At 45.2% G+C, this 19415-nt stretch overlaps 1 protein-coding gene across 3 annotated transcripts in view; it reads left to right on the forward strand.

The window, feature by feature from the left end:
• CADM1 (cell adhesion molecule 1) overlaps nt 1–18654 on the forward strand; it is a 336130-nt gene extending 317476 nt beyond the window's left edge. For 2 of the 3 annotated variants that reach the window (XM_082660636.1, XM_082660637.1), the window contains exons 10-11: nt 13327–13458; nt 15445–18654. In XM_082660636.1, coding sequence (XP_082516762.1) covers nt 13327–13458; nt 15445–15563 — 251 coding nt within the window. In that variant the 3' untranslated portion in view covers nt 15564–18654. Of the gene's footprint in view, nt 1–1533; nt 1588–13326; nt 13459–15444 lie in introns of all 3 variants that reach the window. The other variant, XM_082660638.1, reaches the window with a different exon arrangement.
• Nucleotides 18655–19415: the final 761 nt, after the last annotated feature.

The following is a 19415-nucleotide window of genomic DNA, read 5'->3' on the forward strand; positions in this document are numbered from 1 at the left end:
ATTTATAACAATTATTCAAATAATTGTATTCATCGGTCTTTATACAATGAATAAAGCCAATTAGAAATAGGAACACTTTCAACCAATCAGATTTCAGAACCAGTGGATAACATCCCTACTCAGTTGCCTCTATAATTTATTGCATTACTCATTGCTTTCCCATAGTTGCCTAAATCCATAGTTTGGGAACATCCATGGACTTCAAATCATCCCATTTTTAATTGGCACGTGCCATTGAATATTGGCAAGGGTCATGATGGAAATTCTTCAAGAGCTGGTATGACGCTTTCTTTCACAGCACCAACCTAGCTCTCAATATTCTTTTGGCTTCTTTATAAAACAACTCACAAAATCCAACCTTTTACTGTCCATTTCTACATTAAGTGTTTCTGTTGATTTGGGAGCTTCTGAATAGTGCGGTCAGTTTGACATTGCTTGTTTCCAGAACATTTGTTTTAGTTGGTAGTTCACTAAGCATTACTCCCAAATCATTAATTCAGCAAATACTTACTGAGCTTACCTTTTGCGCTCGGCTATAAGAGAAGGGAAAGAGGAACAAAGAAACAAGGCATGCCCCTCATTCCTGTTTAATAGGTCCACAAGTATCTTCAAAAGTGACAAATCTCATCAGAGAAGGATTAGCCAGTTGTTGTGCCAATGAGAAGACCTGGAGGTCTGCACAAACCAGACACGACTTTGTGGTGTTTTTAACTTCATTAAAGGAGCAGCCTGCAAATACAGGAAGAGGAGAGGGAGGCCATCTCCTAACTGAGCCCCCCATGGTTTATCTGCTTTCCCCGTCACCTCTTTTCCTTCCAGGCAGAGCTAGCCGAGAGCCATCCCAGCTGGCCAACATCGGTGCTAACTCGGATACAGGCATTTCAAGCTCCACTCGATTATCTCCTGACCTAACTGCTTTTTCAGCTTTGAGGGTTTCATTTTTTCAGGAATACCACTGATTTTTGAAATTCTCTTTTTGAAAAAAAAAAACCATTTTGCAAATCAGATTTTCTGATGAAGGCAAACTGCAGTTAGCAGATGCCATACCATTTTGAAATCGATGATCCCAGATCATCATCAATTGATAATGAACTGTGTTTGTCATTCTTGCCCAAGGATTTCAATTTACAGTGAAATGTGAACTAAAACTTACATACATCCGTATGTAACATCTCAATCTATTTGTATTTAAGAGATCTATCAGAACATCAATAGCTAACAATCAGGCTTTATTTTTTTTGCTTTCTGCATGCTGTTATGAATGAGTGATTAGAAACATTCACCTTCATGTTTCATGTGCTTTGAAAGTGGAGACTGAGGAATCTTTCTGCCTCAATTGTGTATCTATAACAAAATGAAATGATTGGAGAAACGTACTTACGGATTAATACATTCAAGCTATCCATGAAAGAGAGAGAGATGGCAAGAGATTTGGCTCATGTTTTTTTTTAAGAAATTCATCCTCAGTTCTTAAGTGTTTTGTTTATGTCCCTTGAGGAATGAAAAGAAAAACGATTTGTTTTTACTTGTAAGGCCTTACTCAGTTGCCCAATTCCGCAGAAGAACTGGACAGTGAGGACCTCTCAGGTAAGGGCTAGTCATTAGGTAAAAGGCTCTGCAGTGTCCAACCTGTGGGCCCTCCATCCACTTCCACAACACAGCCATTTGGATCGCTGAGCAGTCAATTCGCAATTGTGGATTTTAAGACTCAAGAAAAAACAGATTTTTATTAACACTTTCTTCCTCCCCCCACCTCTCTTCCCTGTGTATTTTCAGGTTGTATATTGTGTGTATATTTCAGATTGGGGGCTGACCGCTGTAAAGACCTCCAGGTCAATAATGACCTCCAGGTTGAATCATCTTTGGGATTGAACCAAAGCCACTCTGTTCAGTGGCTTAAAATAATTTTTATGTTCTAGGCATATAATGGTTCATGAGAAATTTGTTTTATTTCAAAGCTATTTAAGGATGTTGGATTATGAGACAAGATCTTTATTAAAAAAAAAAACCTCATATTGACCATCTCCTTCTGTGGAATAGACTAGAAAAGCCAGGTCATAGTTAATCTTAGAAGGAGGGGGAGGGGAGGGGAAGGAAGGAAAGAGGGGGCAATTGTTTTGTCACACACCATGATGCAAACTAATTATCCACCTCAGACCTTTTTCACAGCACACTGAGCTCTTGCAAAAGTAGGTTTCATGCTTGATTCCAGGATTTAGGTGTTACTAATCCAAAATAAGAAGCATATCCTATAAAGGAGGGGAAGGAGATTTAAAATGGTCAGAGCTAAACAATTATATGTGCTCCCATGATGTTGTGGGACTTCACTGCCAACCAGCTGCAGCTTTTGAAACATTCTGATCAGTTGCTTCTTAATAAGTCAATAAGGAAGGGCCCTTCCTCATCAGGAGAAACCAAGGCAGAGGACTGTAGATGCTGACTCCAGCCTTTTGGAAACAAGGGTTCCATGTTGCCCTTCTTGAAGAGATTTCACTGCAGCTCCCTTGAATAGCTGGTTGCTAAGGTGCAGCTTTAACTACAGGTCTTACCCAGTGAGAGAATAAGATGGTACCACTATCTTTCACAAGCGATAGATTTCTTGCCTCCTCTGTGCTTCTGTCAAACCTCAGGGACGCCTTTATTTTTCTGCTATGTAGCATGTCCCAGTTTGAACCTGGCTGATGGATTTTCCCACAGAGTGGAAGCTCCAGGAGGCCATATTGGTTTTGTTCACTGCTGTACACCTGTCGTATCATAAGCACGCAGTTGATACTTGTTGGACGAATAAATGAATTCCAAACCCCAAGGAGTTTAGATAGATAAATAAATAGAAGATTAGAAACGTAGCCAGCCATCAAAGGAGTGTTTTATTTTTGCCTCTTGGTGGTGGTATATTTAGAGAAGTTTCAAAAATGTTAGCTTGATTTTTTTTGGGAAATAAGAGCAAATGAGTCCTTCTCCCTGCTTGGAATATCATGCTGAGTGTAAGAAGACTGACTCCTCAGTTCCGATCCTGGCCCTAAATAAAACGGCCCTCTGACACAGTGGCAATTGTATCTTCTCAAGGATCCGAAGAAGGGACCAAGTTCTTCTTGGCCCTGATCCCTCTCAGCATATCAGCCAGACAGGATCACTCATATGCAGGAGTCATTTTTCTCCTCTTTAGGAAAATGGGACGAAATCAGCCCTTATCCCTTCCCCGAGCATCATCAAGGAAGGAATACTCCAGGTCTCTCTGCTCTGCACCAAGTCAGAGGCAGCCTTGCTGCAGCTCTATCAATCACCCCTGAGTCGGGAGTGATAAGCCAACAACTGTTTGTGTTCATAATAATTTGGTTAAATTAATAATTACGTTGTCCCCCTCCCCTCCCCCGTCCAGGAACGCTGCCGTTGTATATTGCGAGGGAGCCATAAGTCAAGTAGAACCCTGACGATCTGTCAGGCTGGGGCCGGGCTGCCTTTGCATCTGGTTTGATGAACTAATCAAAAACTGATTAGCACCTTTGTTCAAAGGGGATGCTGATTAATCAATTACTATTGATTGTGAGCATGGCTTCACTCGGCAGCAAAGAGACATCTGAAGGGGAAAAAAAAACACCCGATAAAAATTGAGCAGCTGTCATAGTGTTTAAATTTATTAAAACAAAATACATTACTTTTTATGAAGCTGTCTTGAAATGGGTCACTGAAGGAGAGCATATTGATTGAGAAAGGATGAACTTCTTAAATTTCTGTAGCCTAGAGACTGAATTCAATTATAATACAAGACAAACAGGTTAACACCCGTCTTAAACAGTCCATCAATAAATTAGAGGAGGTGTTGTACATTTAATGCTAAGCTGTGGTAATGAATAATATTACCATCCGTTCCCTGCTCCATCTGGGTAGAAACTTCATTCTTTCCTTATTATGGATAAATGTTATATCCTGCGTTTCCTTCACAATAATGATGGTCCGTCTTCTGCCGGCCCCTTGTCCCGCTTCCTCCCCCATACACCAGTGCCACCTCAGCTAATGCCGGTTTCCTCAGCACCATATGGTGCCCCAGCCTCACCCGGCAAAGCAAGTGGCCCAGCTGATCCTCCTCTTTAATCTGCATTAAAAAATTATGCTTGTGTGTAGTTCAGTGATTTAATTATTGGAGGACCTGGGGAGCTTCTCCAGTTCCACTTTGAACCCTTTCATTGACTTTTTGGGTGTTAACTTTATTGATGACGGATCCACAAGAGTTTTGCGTTGCTTTATCAATTACATCTGCTATTTCCCCGTGACAGCTGGTGGTTATTGCCACCCATGTGGAATAGAATAGCTTCAAGCCTATTTATCCTTCTATTTTATTTTAAAACTTTAAAAAAAATGCCTCCAACTGCCTCCCTCCCTTCAGCAATGGAAGGTCCTTCGGGGACTGTTTAGTGGAGTGTGGTGGTGAATATGCCGCGTGCCAGGGAATGGCCCTCCGGCACAATCAGAGCAATCCGTCAGGCTTCTGCTTTGGAAGCAAAGGCACCAACAAGAAATTTCAGAGCTCTCGTGCTTCCCGGAGAGAGACACGTTTTCAACTCTGGCCCTACATACAAGAAAGTGATCTGGAAAAATCAACATCTCCCTCACAGTCCATAGAAAAGTACGGATGGAAGGCAGATTCTAAGTGGCTTTGATAATCCATGCCAGGTGTTAAGGAAGAATCTAGGTGAGCCGGCTATAGTCCCTTAAGTGGATTACAGAGGAAACGGGCTCAAAATATGGTCTAGATGTAGTTCATGGAAGCACTTAAAGGCCTTCAGATCCAGATGATCAGTTCTGGGGTGGGATATAAGACCATCTGGCTGTTGTGAGTGTCCTCAAAGTCCGGCTGAACTTGCTTGAAATGTGTGTAAGAAACTGTCAATAGACATAGCATTTGGGGGGACTCTTTCCTTACTGGCTCCCACGTAAAGTATGGCCCAGACTTGGCAAACAGGCAATTGCATTTTTTTGTTAGGCTAGTAGTAATATTGATGACGATAAAGAAAAACATCAAAAACCAGCTGGACTATGTAGACAAATTCAAGATCTGGCCCCTAAATCGCAGGCGAGGTCTCATTTAGCTTGTATTTGTATAGTATTTGACCGCTCAGGAAGCTTATGCACACATATGATCTCATTTGATCCGCATTCATTCAACAATTGTTTGAGCTCCTCCTGTGTGCTGTGCTCAGGCCTGGGCACCAGGGATGCAGCAGTGAACAAGACCAACCAGGGGCTGGAGCTGCCCTGGATTTCACGTAGGATCCTGCCCTTATACAGTTACATTCCAGTCAGGGAGACAAGCTCAAAACACAAGATAACGTCAGACTAATGCTGTGGGAAAAAATAAACCTGGGTAAAGTGAAAGTGAGTGACTGGGGCTGGGAAGAGGTGGAGGGTAGCCTAGAAATGCTCACCAGGGGAGGCCACTGGGACAGGAAGACCAAGAGATGAGCATGAGCCAGCCATGGGAGGATCGTCATGAAAATCCTGGGAGACTGTTAAGGAAGGGGTTGTTTACAAATGAGGGAACTGGGGCTCCAGAGGTTAAAATAATTTACTCAAGAGACAGAATCAGAATTTAAACATATGGGTCTTCCCGGTTCTTCAGGAAACAGAGACTTAGGTTGCCATGGCTCACGGGCCCAGCCGCTCCACGGCATGTGGGATCTTCCCGGACCGGGGCACGAACCCGCGTCCCCTGCATCGGCAGGCGGACTCTCAACCACTGCGCCACCAGGGAAGCCCGAGACTTAGGTTTAAAGTGGTTATCCTTCCTCTGTGAGATCCACACTTCCTTTGCCCTGGTATCTTCTTGGGAACTCTTTCCCTCTTGGACCCTTTTCGATTCAGTCTGTGCATCCAAGGAATGAAGCAGGGAATGTTGAGCTCTCCAGAGCCCATCAGGTAGAGAGCCACGTGCTGACGACGGGGAAAGATCTCTTCCAGCGTTGAATCACGCTCGTTCCCATTCAAAGGGGACCTTAAACTCTGCTCAGATGTTTTCAGTGCCATTGTCCCATTGATCTCCTAAATTATGGGATGGATTTCCCACTGAGACGGTCCCAAATGCCATGGGAAAGTATTGAGTTGCAGAAGGTTAAAACGTGTAGATTACCTTATTTTAAAATTCCTTTTAGTACAAGGCAGTGGACTGACAAATCATATTGGGTCCGTGCCAGCTTGGCCCTGACTTTGCCACCATGATGTAAGTTTGAATTTCATGGTATTGCTGATCTTCCCATAATCCAACATGCTGCTGTTTCCCCCATGGGGAGGAAGGAGACCATCAAATAGGAAATTTTCCTCCAAATTAAAGAGTTGGCAGGCTACAACACGAGATATGAATTCCAGCTCTACAGGTTGGGCACTGCTTTGGGGTGAGTTCACCATATTCATTAATCCATCCTCACACCCCCAAATGCCTGAGGCCCACTGAAGCATCTTTCTCCAGAGAGAGATTCTAGTGGGAACTGTATGTTTAGAAATACTTTTACAACCCTGTTCTCTTTAGCAGATGTATACTCCTTTAAGGAAAACTCCAGTCTCATCCTCAGTGCCTTCCTGTTGCTTAAAATGGAAAAGGCAATCACACTTCTAAGTCCTTATTGTTAGATGAATAGGGAGGACTTGGGAGTGTGCCTTGTGGTCTCTTTGGTGATGATTAATGTCTTTGGGAGGATTTGCATCAAGTCATTTCCACTGTTGGTTACATTAACGAAATCAAGTTACTTGAGAAGGGAGAAAACTCAACATTAAAAAAAAAATCTTGTTCTCATATTTAGCTGACAGCAAGAGCTTAATATCCTGACACTTAAATGGTACACCTGAGTGATAACTTGGACTGGGCGGCTCACAGGACTGCCAGGCTCACAGCCTTGACCACCACCCAGGACCACCAGTCACACTGTGTGCCATTCTACGTAAATGAAAAGAAGGGGTTTGGTGACTTCAACTCAGCTAGTGTCTATGGGGCATCTTACCCTCTGAGAACAATGCTGAGTGTGCAGTACGACCCTTACCCCAAGAGCTAGTAAGTATTTGCCTGGAATCAGTGATTGGAACTGGAATAAAGCCCTCTGTAGGCTTTATTACAGCAGATTTCAATTTGGCAAACACTTCTTGAGGGCCTATGATATGCCAAGCCCTGGCCCAGAGAGGCCCCTTCATATTCAGTGACGCACTGGCCTCTCAGAACACCCCTGTGAATTGTATGATGGTGTTCCATGGCTCAGAGTAGCTGATTGACCTGCCTGAAGTCTCACAGAAGAGCAGTGAAGCCCAGCTTCTAGGCCAGATCTGTGGGCAAGTCCAGCGCACTTCCCAGCGGGCCATACAGGATGTGAGGTCCTAACTCTTCCTGCATCTCCTGTTCGGGCCTGTTTCTGGAGGATAACATAGGCAGTAACCGCCTAAGAGCCCGTGTGCGGTACTTCTGATCTCAGTGAATACCTGCGGAGCTCTGGGTGGCAGGATGATGATGATGATGATGACTGCAGTTTTCCTTTAAGTAGCTTAACATAGTTCCTTTGAAACAGTAGCATAGCTGCAGTGACGTTGCTAGAATGAGATGCAGCCGAGGGGTAGTCCTAGATGCCTGGGATGCTGTGTGAGAACCTTCATGATTTTTCTTGCCTTACATTTATTCCTTCCCTTCCACGTTCTCAGAAGACAGAAAAGAAATGTTATGCTGCACGGAGGCTAGTGTGCTCCAATATATATTAACATCTTAATGGGAAAGCTGTGCATGTACTGTATACATTTACTACTCTCTGACAAGAGGGAATTAAATGTCAGAAGGATTTGTAGCATCTATAATTGAATTGCTGCTGAGAAAAGCAAATCTTAAAGAAGAATAACATATTAGGATTAGCAAATAATGTGGCATTTTGTCAGCGCATGCCATTCAGTTTGTTCCCCTTCAGTAATAAAGTTGTGCTTTTTAAAATGCACACTTATTTTTGTTGCCATGGCGGGAGCTGCAATAGGTGATGAGAATGAGAAGCTGCGGTTTGTAGATGGTGCCAGGTTTGCGGCTTGGTTTTGTTTTGTCTTTGAGGTCAGATTTTGGTTTTGTCTCAGATGTGGAAAATCCACTGTCAGGCTTTTTCTTTCTTTCTAGTAAGAAGTAACAAATGACATCATAGTCATTAAGCTTCCTATGCAATAGACCAATCCCTACAGCCCTAGGAAGCAGGGGGCAGCGATTCCACCATCAACACCGCTTCTCGAAGTTTCTGATTAAACTGACTTGTCTAGCCAGACCGCAGCCCAGGAAAAAGACTAGAACTAAAGCAAGTGACAGAACTGCTGTGAAAAGTCAACAGCTTCACTTTTTTCCCAGCTATTCATCGATAGAGAAATTACAGAAGGTTGAGCATATGAATTGTCCAATAAATAGAGGTAGGAAGACCCATCTCCTTAGAACCTCCCCTATGTTTTAGGTATTAATTTTGAAGATGAGACCTCAGGTAGTTTATAACCTTTGTTTAAAAATAGTATGTGCATTTAAGGGGAGTGTCTACCTCTTCACAAGTTTTTAAGCGTGCTTTCTAGCCCAGGCCAAGGGTGGGTTGAAAGGTGAAGGAAAGCCAGGGCAGGGTGGTCCTCCCGCCCTCCGCCATGTGCTCGAACCGTATTACTGTATCACACTTCAGCTCCTCCGAGGTGGCAATGTGAGTGTCCGCCTGGGCTGAAGGTAGGCCGGCTGCAGCTGCAGCGGGCAGTCTGCTCAGCAGCCCCTCTGCCCACGTCGCTGTCTGCCAGGAGCTTGTCTAGGACATCCTGGCCATTCCCTAGCTATCCACGGATCTCTGCCTCGGGCAACAGAGCCTCCCAGGCTTTTCGCAGATCCATGATTAAGGCATTCACATGGCAGTTGATGTCAGGCATCCCGTGCCAGGTGGTAAAGTAGCCATAGCAACCGGGATCTGTTAGGCAGCGTGACTGCCGGAGCCCCGGCACTCAGTCATTTGAGAAGTAAGAACAAGTAGAGAAAAGGAGGCCCCTGCAGGGAGGGGAAGGAGGCTGAAGTTCCACTAGCCGTCACTCTTCTTGTCAGACCCTAAGGAACGAGCGTCTTCAGAACTCCCCCTTGCATATTGCCCACGAGGACAGGATCAAGCCAGGCCACCTGGCCCAAAGTAAAGAAAACTGAGCAGATTGGGCCATCACTCTTGGGAGAGTCTTTGAATTTTTTTGTCCTGGCGGTTTCTAAGATGCTAATGGGAACCCCATGTGGTTGAAGCTGTGACCCAAGCAGTAGTAGCCAACTTAGAATTCTGCAAGCAGCTCAGTAAACCCTCACCTGGAGCCAAGTTGTTCCAGCTTTTTGCCCAAAGAAGAGCTAACTCACGAATACTAAACAGTTCATGACTGAGCTGTCCTTAAAGAGTCTCGTGTTACACCTAGAGCCGTAGACGGGGCTGCAGCACGGGACAGTGCAGGCAGGAAGGATTGGGCCCCAACTCTGAGTTGACACTTCCCCGCATCTACAAAGTGCCCCTGAAAATCAGGCTCATGGAAGGACAACGCCTCAGTTACTTGAAATCCCGTGTGAAGTGATCCGGGATGGCATTCCACAGTCCAGTCGGAACGTGTCACCCAAACTTGCTTGGTTCTTCAAGGCTGGAATAACCTCTGTGCCATAAATGTACGCCAAGTCAAAATGTGGCTTTCCTCTTTGCGGTGACGGGGAAAAGCTAAGTCCCAGCAGGACGAACACTGTTACACCCGTTACTGAGAGGAGCAATCGTGTCTCTTAGAGACAGGAAAACACTCCCTCTGAACCAAAGAGCTGTCCACGTGCCTGAGGATCGGGCATGTTGCTAGTGTTTATTTTTCCTGTAGAAGCTGAGGACAGCTGTAGAATCTGTAGGTTTCCTTCTCTGCCTGATTCAGAAAAGTAGCCCGAAATCTGGAGAGGATGTCCCCCGTCACGTTCATGGGACCTGAGGGAAAGGGTCTGCACCCCAAGAGGAGAGGGATCTGTGGATGATGGTGCAAGTCATAGACTTTCCCAGGGTTTTGTCTTCGAGGTAATCGCTCACGGAACTGGCCAGAGCTTTTGCTCTGTGAGCAGAACAGGAAAGGCCACAGAGCCGATGGACTTTGTCAGAGCCGTGCTCCTGTTGGTGGCTGATACTACCCTGGGTTCCAGTTTGCATCCTACTCCCTTAGCCCGGTGCCTCTCTGTGTAGAATCTTGTGTTACTGCTTTGTGCAGTGAGCCAGGCACCAGTCCACAGCCTCTAGGGGTAGGTAACCAGCCTCCAACTATACCCCTCACCACCTTGGACCAATCAATGGCACTGTAAAAACTCCCCACCCAACCCACACGTGGACACACAGAAAGGAGTGAGGCGAGTCTGGAAACAGCGCCACTCTTCATAGCGGACGCCAGGCCATGCCAGGCGCTGGAGGATGGCCAGGACTGCATCAGTGCCCACTGCAGTAAACCCCGGGGCGGGCCAGGGGTGGGAAGAGGCGGGGCAGAGCTGCAACCCACACTGTGCCCTGTAAATGCAGCATCACTTACCTTCTGGGTCCGTCTGCAGTGACTGAAGGCAGGGAAGATGTCTCGGGGATGAACTGGTGGTAGTAAACTTTCTGATCAAAGTGAATATCAGAAGATAGCTGGAGAGATTACCCCTATAAATAAGTATCTGTAAAATATGTATGTCCTTGAGGGTAGGGAAGATAACTAGAACCCAGGTATTTAATGTGGGCACAGGGCAGGGAGGAAAGAGCCGCACTGAGCCTCTTCAGCTCTGAGGTTCATGGGGAGCAAAGGTCAAAAGAATGGTTTTGGCTGGAAAAATTAATCCCACAGATCCCTATCCTGTGAGGTTGGTTGGTTGGTTCTTCTTTATCACAGAGCTTCCCCCTCCTTCCTCATCTCTCCTCCCTCTCTCCCTCCCTCGCCCCTGTTCTCTCTCTGTCTCTCTTTTCCTAGGCTTCTAGAATGTTCCTGTGCCTAGGCATGGAGAAGTCAGTCCTGTAACAGAGGACAGGGGAGTGCTTCCCCCGGTGGGTTAAGCCTGTGCTGGGGCAGCTTCCCTCCCCTCCATCTGCCTGGGACGGGACCTCTCTTCACCTCTCGCCTCTTGTACCTAACTTTCCCCGCTGCTCAGGAGCTGGCATCACCCAATTCTAAGACACAGGGAGTTAGTTGAAAGAGCCTTAGTTGAAAGAGCCTTATCTCTCAATAGGTGTGAAGCTCATGGCCATTGGAGATGAGCTAATTCTCATTCCCACAAGGTCCCCTATTTTGACAGCTCCCTAAGGAAAGCACAACTTTCTGGCTTTTCCATGACTTTGGTCTCCCACTGAGCAATTTTGAACGTGTGCAGTTGGGGTGAGGGTCTCCAGCATGTAAAGCACCATCCTCCAGCAGATACCCCGTGTCCAGGGGCGCCCTCCAGGGCACGCTCCCCTTCAACAAGCTCTGTTGTCTTAAAAGAAAAAAAAAAAAGTTTCCGTAGCAGAGTTCTGCCTCGTTGAAATGACTTTCAAGACACAGAGGCTGTTGCCTCTGCAGTAGGCAGCGCGTTGGGCTGCGGAGGGAGATTCCACTCTGCCACATTTCAAGCGGAGCTTGTTAGACATGTGGCTGGAGGGGCCCACACATCACGGAGTGGGCTAATTGGCTGCAGTGCACTCCGCCTCCAACCCATCTCCATTCTCCAATTAAACTCCCTTCACCCTGTTGTCCTGGGCGACCCGCTGCTGCCTCTGATTTGGCACTTCTGTTTGGGTTTGGATTGGGGATTTTTTTTTTTTTTTGTCGTCCTTTCAAAGGTAACTTAATGAAATACTTTAAATACTTCATTTTTTAATTTAAACTCTTAATTAAAGCACTTTTCATGGAACCCTCAGTCACGAGTTATTTCCCCACATCCTTCAGCGCTTAATCTCAGAGTAGAATTGGAAATATCGATAGAAAGTGTAAATCGTGCCCTCCTGCTGAGAGCGTTGTATCAGGTTTCGGCTCAAAAGAGCACCATTACCTTTAGCTGTCACGGATCTGTACACTTGATCGATAAACTTCAAATATTATTAGAGGTGGAGGCTTCAGAGATTTGCTCTGTTCTTTGGAGAGAGACAGAGATAAATCTTTCTTAAAAATTGACTCGAATTTGCACTCTCCGTCTTCCTGGTGAAATGCATTTCTCTTAGGCGTCCAGCAACTGCTACGGGGACAGATTTATAGGCCGTGCGCTTCCTGTACTGAAAGATTTAAATGGTAAATCCTTCACATATGACTTCACAAATCATGTAAAGTTAAAAGTTTTTTACCGTTTCTGTTGCTGCTGTGCTTAAATTGTAAGGTGCAGCTAGTAAATCATTTTAATGGAGGTGTCATACTTGACTCAATAAAAAAAAAAAAGACAATGGTTTAGCTTCCACTCCAAAATGTTAATGTATTAATCAACGGGAGAATAATTGTTTTTTACTACATTGTAAATCTCAGGTGCCATTAGGATTTCAGCAAGGGGTGAGGTAGACACATTCCTAAATTAAAATTGTTCACACTGCCATACATCCATTCTGCATGGCCATAGCTCATTCGGGGTTCACTCTGGAGTTGTCCCCCAGCCAAACATGTCGTTCCCCAGTCGAAAGAAGACATCCCGAGGGAGTGATGCTTATAAAGGAGAATTAATTGCATCGTGAAGTGTTAAATAAATAAAAGAAAAGCCATCTGTGGCAATGGACAATTATTCCTTGCTGTCTTTTTTGAAATAGGTTTTTAGACTGAGGCTTACTCCCTCATACATCCCAAATGTAGCAGGTATGTCACTTGCCTCTAGTTCCCTAATCCTTGTTTTATCTCTAGGCAGCTGGGGCTTTTGAGCTCCTTACTTTTCCCATGCAAATGCCTGGCAGGGAATAAGTCCCTGGGCATCTCTAGAAAGATGCTCCAGCCAGCCCTCCACAGCTCCCGTGACGGCCTGAAGGTGCCATTCTGAGCGCCCTTAAATAGGTCGGCCTCCTGAATAGGACCTGCAACTGGTTACAGAGAGAGGGAATGCCAAGACCAGGTCAGGACTGGACAGACTCTATTTCTTCTCTCCCTCCGCCCTAAGCTTGTTTACATGCGTTAGCATCCGATGCCGCTTAGAATGAAATGCCTCGAGGGGAGCACAGATCGAGGCAGCGCTGAGCAGGTCCCCTCGGTGGAACTTGATCCATCTTGACTGTTCTCTCTGACCCTTCCATTAAGAAAGAAGGTGACCTCTGACCCTGGAGGCAGTGTCGCCAGGGCTACTGGTGTCTCACAATACCCTCTACATCGCTATTCCTCTTCTGATTTCAACAGATTCTCGAGCAGGTGAAGAAGGCGCGATCAGGGCAGTGGATCACGCCGTGATTGGCGGCGTCGTGGCCGTGGTGGTGTTTGCCATGCTGTGTTTGCTCATCATCCTGGGGCGCTATTTTGCCAGACATAAAGGTAAGCCAGGCGCTTGGGCAGCCAGGAGGCCTCGTAGCACCACGGCGCCTGCCTTTGGGGGACTTGGCGAGGTTGTCCTTGATAGGCAGTTCGGTTTCTGTGGCCACACAGCCTCTTTGATTCCTGAAACTGGGAGAGAAAAAAATAGAAATCTTAGCAGCGGCTGATTAGGACTCTGAGAGGTGATGAGTAGCACTCCTTGATTTGGGTTTTTCTCTAAATGAACAGCTTCATAGGTGTGTTATTCTACAATTCATTATTGGGGATAGAGTAAAAATTAGGAGGGGCTGTTGTGTGAGGTGTGGTTTATCAAACCCCTAAATGATAAACAGGGAAAAGGCAGCTGCATAACCTTCTGCTTTGCGGGATGCAGGTAGACTAGTCCTGCTCTCCGACCCCCAACTCTGGGTAAGCTGGTCACAGCAGCTAGGATACTTTCTTGGTTTGATGTGCCTTAAAAGCCACATAAATATGTATTTTTAAAATTATGAGTGCAATTGATTTAAATTGCCATTAATCATGTCACTTATCAGCTGTGCCGTCTGGATGGGCAATCATCTTCGGGAAGGCTCCTCCTCTCTGCCCCATGCTGCTCTGAGCCTCTTCTCTCCCCTCCATAATTTATCCTTCCCTTTGTTTGTCGGCCCTTGTCTTTCTTGGGTATTTTTCTCAAGTGCTGTGCAGTGGGCTCCCGAGCCTTTCCTATAGTATAAACTCCAGGCACTGGCAGTCTGCTTGATTGTAGAACTTGGGCTTGGGGAGGGTCCCCTGAGCACAGCAACAGAGGTCCAAGGTGTTTGACAATCACCTTTAGAATCCGAAGTGCCCGTCTTGAGCGTAAAACGGTTTGGGGCCCTCAGTACTGGGGGTCCCTCAATGAGTGCTGCACAGGCCCAGCACTCTGTATACCCTCCGCCCACGCCCAGGAGGCAGTCTGTTTGGCCAGAGAGCAGGGCCAAAGTCTGCACAGAAGCTGAGGGGACCCAGGGAAGAGGCCATACTCTATAGCGGAAAGGGACGTGGGGGAACCATCTGACCGCCTGCCTTCTCAGACTTGTCACTTTGAAAACTTGAAAATACAACAAATAGATTGGCCTTTCTTACTTAAGACTCTTGGAGAATACAATAGCCAATGGGAGGAGGGTGATTTGATTATGACGGGCAGTGGAAGCTCTACCTGTATTTCATACTGAGGTGCAACCCTTGTCTTTCTCCGTGTAAACCATTGGGACTTGCTGATAAAGAGTGTCACCAACTCCGTTAACGTTCTGTCTATTGTCATTATAAAGTGGCTATGCCAATTAGCAAATCCATGAATCTGGGTCCGGGCTAGAGTGACATCAGGAGCGAGAATCACTTGTTCCTTAAGGCAGATCCCACGCCTTGATTCCAGCTGTTACAATATCAGATTATTTCTTGATCTGGAACCCCACTCTGTGATGGAAGGCAGAAGAAAACCAAACCTCCTTGTGCAAGTTGAAGCACATTTTCACTTACGGACAGGCAACAGTGCTTCCTGAAGACAGGAGACGAGGGTTCAGATAAATGATGTGAGATGACACTAGAACGTCAGCAGGGCCCTAATTCATTTATTGGCTAATTGCTCTTCCTTGCTTTGGTCTTTAACCATGTCCGTGTACATATCTGGCCATTGGTCCTGGGCGTTTACTGTCAGCAGCTCTCCAGCTTTCTGCATTTTTAGCTCCCACTCACGTCTTCTTCTGCTGACATCCTCTGGTCATAATCACGGCTCTAATGTCTCATTTGCTGAATTATATCGCAGCGGTTCAGTTGGAGTGGTGCCTTTGGAACCCCCGGATCCCCATTTGTCTCACCCACCTCGCTCTCTTCTTCCAATTGTTTTTTCCCCTCTGCTGCCTGCACACCACTTCGGCTGATGATGGCCATAAAGCAGGTTGCCATCTCTGTACCACTTTACACAGAGGCCATCAGACAGTCACGGTGCTTTACCCCTTCATCTTTCAGGTACATACTTCACTCATGAAGCCAAAGGAGCCGATGACGCAGCAGACGCAGACACAGCTATAATCAATGCAGAAGGAGGACAGAACAACTCCGAAGAAAAGAAAGAGTACTTCATCTAGATCAGCCTTTTTGTTTCAATGAGGTGTCCAACTGGCCCTATTTAGATGATAAAGAGACAGTGATATTGGAATTTGCGAGAAATTCGTGTGGTTTTTTACGAATGGGTGGAAAGGTGTGAGACTGGGAAGGCTTGGGATTTGCTGTGTAAAAAAAAAAGAAGAAGAAAGAAAGAAAGAAATGTTCTTTGAAAATTACACTCTGCTGTTTGACACCTCTTTTTTTGTTTGTTTGTTTTTTCAATTTTTATTTCTTCCTACCAAGTCAAACTTGGATACTTGGATTTAGTTTGGATAGATTGCAGAAAATTCTGTGCCTTGTTTTTCGTTTCTTGGTTGTGTTCCTTTTTTTTTTTTTTTTCCTCTCCTCCCTCCTTTGTGCGCATTTATTTTTCCAAAAAAACTTTGGATTTTTTTTTTCCCAAAATCTCCCATTTTGGAATTTGCCTGCTGGGATTCCTTAGAATCTTCCCCCCCCCCCTTATTTTCTTATTGTTTTTCCTTTCCTTTGTTTATTTTTTGAAGTAACTGCTTTCTGTTCAAAATTCAGTTTCATAAAAGGAGAACCAGCACAGTTTAGATTTCATAGTTCAGAATTTAGTGTATCCATAATGCATTTCTTCTCTGTTGTCGTAAAGATTTGGGTGAACAAACAATGAGAACTCTTTGCTGCTGCCCATGTTTCAAATACTTAGAGCAGTGAAGACTAGAAAACTTAGACTGTGATTCAGAAACTGTTCTGTTTGCTGTGGAACTACATTACTGTACAGGGTTATCTGCAAGTGAGGTGTGTCACAATGAGATTGAATCTGTCTTTAATTCTGTATCTGTAGACGGCTCAGTATAGATACCCCACGCTGTCCAGAAAAGTTTGGGGCGGAAAGGGCTCCTCCTTTTTCAGTGCCCTAAACAGACGTGACAGGTGAGGTCTGTTCCATTTATATAAGTGGGCAAATTTGAGTTGCCACAGAAAGGGAAGTAGGGAGGGGGGAAAGATAGTTCTGCTCTGGTTATTTCTGTTCCAAATGATTCCATCCGCCTTTCCCAATCGGCCTTACTTCTCACTAATTTGTAGGAAAAAGCAAGTCCGTCTCGTGTGCGAATGACTGAATGGGACAGGGTTTATTTTGTTTTATTTTTGTTCCGTTTTGTTTTTTGCTCTGTGCTTAGTTAGGAAGGCAGTAGGATGTGGCCTGCATGTACTGTATATTACAGATATTTGTCATGCTGGGATTTCCAACTCGAATCCGTGTGAAACTTCCATTCCTTCAGATTTGGCTTGACAAAGGCAGGAGATACAAAAGAAGGGCCAGTATTGTTCTCAGACTGGTCTGCTGTCCATCTCAGTTCTCAAAAGGTCAGAGCAGAGGTGGAAAAACAGCATGTAGGGATTTTTCAGTTACTTAATCAAAACTCAAATGTGAGTGTTTTTATCTTTTTACCTTTCATACACTAGCCTTGGCCTCTTTCCTCAGCCTTAAGAACCGTCTGCCAAAAAATTACTGATCCTCGCATGATGGCAGCCATAGTGCATAGCTACTAAAATAAGTTACCTTGAACATATCTTGGATGGGGAGCCTTGGGAAGAGGTAGAGGAGTCAAGTTACCATTTACCTTTTTTTAAAGAAATGTGGGGATTTTCACTGAAATGTCTAGGAAATCTAGAAGTAGTCCCGAAGGACGAAAACTAAACTCTTACCGTACGTTTTGGTAAGGCTCCAGACTCCAGAACACAGTCCCTACGGAAAGATGGCATCAAAAAACAGATAGATCTATATATATATAAATATATATTATATAACATTTTCAGTGAGTAATTTTGGATTTTGCAAGATGCATTTTTACTATTGTTACATTATGTGGAAAACTTACACTGATTTATTTAAGGGGAAAAAAAGTGTCAACTCTTTGTTGTTTGAAAGCGTGTTTATTTTTCTTGTCTTTATTTTAACCTTTGATAGAACCATTGCAACATGGGGGCCTTTTGGGAACGGACTGGTATGTAAAAGAAAATCCATATTGAGCAGCATTTTGTTTTCCCCTCTCCTATCCCTAGGCACTTAACCAAGACAAAAAGCCACAACAAACATCCCTTCTTCAGTGAATTTTATAATGTGCAGCTCTATTCCGAGCCCTTAGCACCCATTCCGACCATAGTGTAATCGTATCGAAGGGTGAGAACCATTTAGCATGTCATGAAAGGCTTTTCTCAGTTGTTCTTTTTAGGAAAAAAAAAAAACAAACAAAAAAAAACAAAACCCCCCCACAAAACCCTACCATTGCTCACTGAATTGGCATCTCATTTTGGGGACCTCCCATCTTTCCGTTTTGAAAAGTGTACAGTAGTGCAGTGCTCCTGATGTGACTCTATGGCTTACAATGTTGACATGTCTCAGGTTCATGTGTTTTGATTGGTGTTTTCCGTCTCAGGTAGATTGCGAAGTGTAGGCCCCATGCATTGGAAAAAGATAATAATAATAATAAAACAAAGCAAAAACAGGAAATTATGGATTTTAGTTGTATATTGGTTTATGTATTTTTTTCTTAAGTATACAGTGCACTGTTTGAAATGTATTGTTGAGTATTACTTTGTACAGGTTGATCACTTTTTTTAGAGTGAAGAAAGAACAAACTTGTTTTTTGTGTTTTTTAAAGGAATATAAAATAATGAAGGATGTATAATTGATGCCAAATAAGCTTGTTCTTTAGTCACACCAACGTCTGACTTTTCCCTTTAGGCAGTTCTGGTTTTGAGGTGTACATGAACGATGTTACGGTGTATGAAACTCCATATCCATATGTTCCATTCCCATTTTGTATTGGTTCATGTATACCATTTTTACAAAAAAAAAAGCAAAAAAAAAGAAGTACTATAAAATATCTGTCTTCTTAATAAAAAAATTAATGTTACAAAGTGATCCTTTTTTCTCATCATGGACTTCTTACGGACGTCTCGGCCTGGGAGAAGATGGGCCCCTGGTCCGGCTTCCTCCTTAGCACCTCGCGCAGGGCCAGGAGCAGGGGCAGTAGATGCTAGGAGGTGCTGCCGGCTGGGCTTCTCGGGACCGCCTTCTCTCCTCCTCTGCTCATCCTTCCTGTCCTTGATCTCTCCTCCCCTCTCAGCGGACAGGTGGGCCAGGTGCTCCGGCATCGCGGACTCAGCCGTCTGTGCAGGTGCGCAGGCTGCAGTGCGGGCCGGCCCAGGACGGCCCCTCCCGTGGATGCGTCTCCCGCCCTCACTCCCCTGTTTCCACCCAGCACCCCACACCCACTCCCCTGTGTTGCCTGCTCCACTTGTCTCTTCCTTTGGGATTTCGTGTCTTCACAATTCATCCTTCTTCATTTCAAGTTCTCTCTCCTTTAACAAAAAGACGTGATCTGCAGAGGACGAGCCTGGCCGCCAACGGAAGATTGTTCTCACTTACTGTTTAGGCTGCTAGGGCTTCCAGGCCGGGTGTACAGCAGGATTCAGTCTGTCACCGTCCCCCTTGCCTTGCAGGCCGAGGCGAGCAATGACTGCACTTCATGGTGACCGATCTTTCAAATGCTCAGATCACACGTGAGCCGCCCCGAATGGCCCTTTCCCACCGTTCACCCAGCTGTGGCTGAGTTCCCCTTTTCTCTCTCAGGCAGGTGGTGGGGAAGGTTCAGCGGTGGGAGAAAAGGTAAGCTCCAGAAAAACCAAAGGCTGCGTACTTCATTTCAGCCCTTCCATCCTGGCCTGGTCTCTCGCCTGTCTCTGTAAAAATCCGCTAATTGGACATGCAGTTACTGGGCGACTGCTGTACGTTCAGCATCGCGAGAAACACAGGGAAGTGTAAGATCATCTCTGGAGACCAACCAGGGCATCGGTTA

Source organism: Grampus griseus (genome assembly GCF_964374135.1).
Source record: "Grampus griseus genome assembly, chromosome: 8".
Classification (NCBI taxonomy): domain Eukaryota; kingdom Metazoa; phylum Chordata; class Mammalia; order Artiodactyla; family Delphinidae; genus Grampus; species Grampus griseus.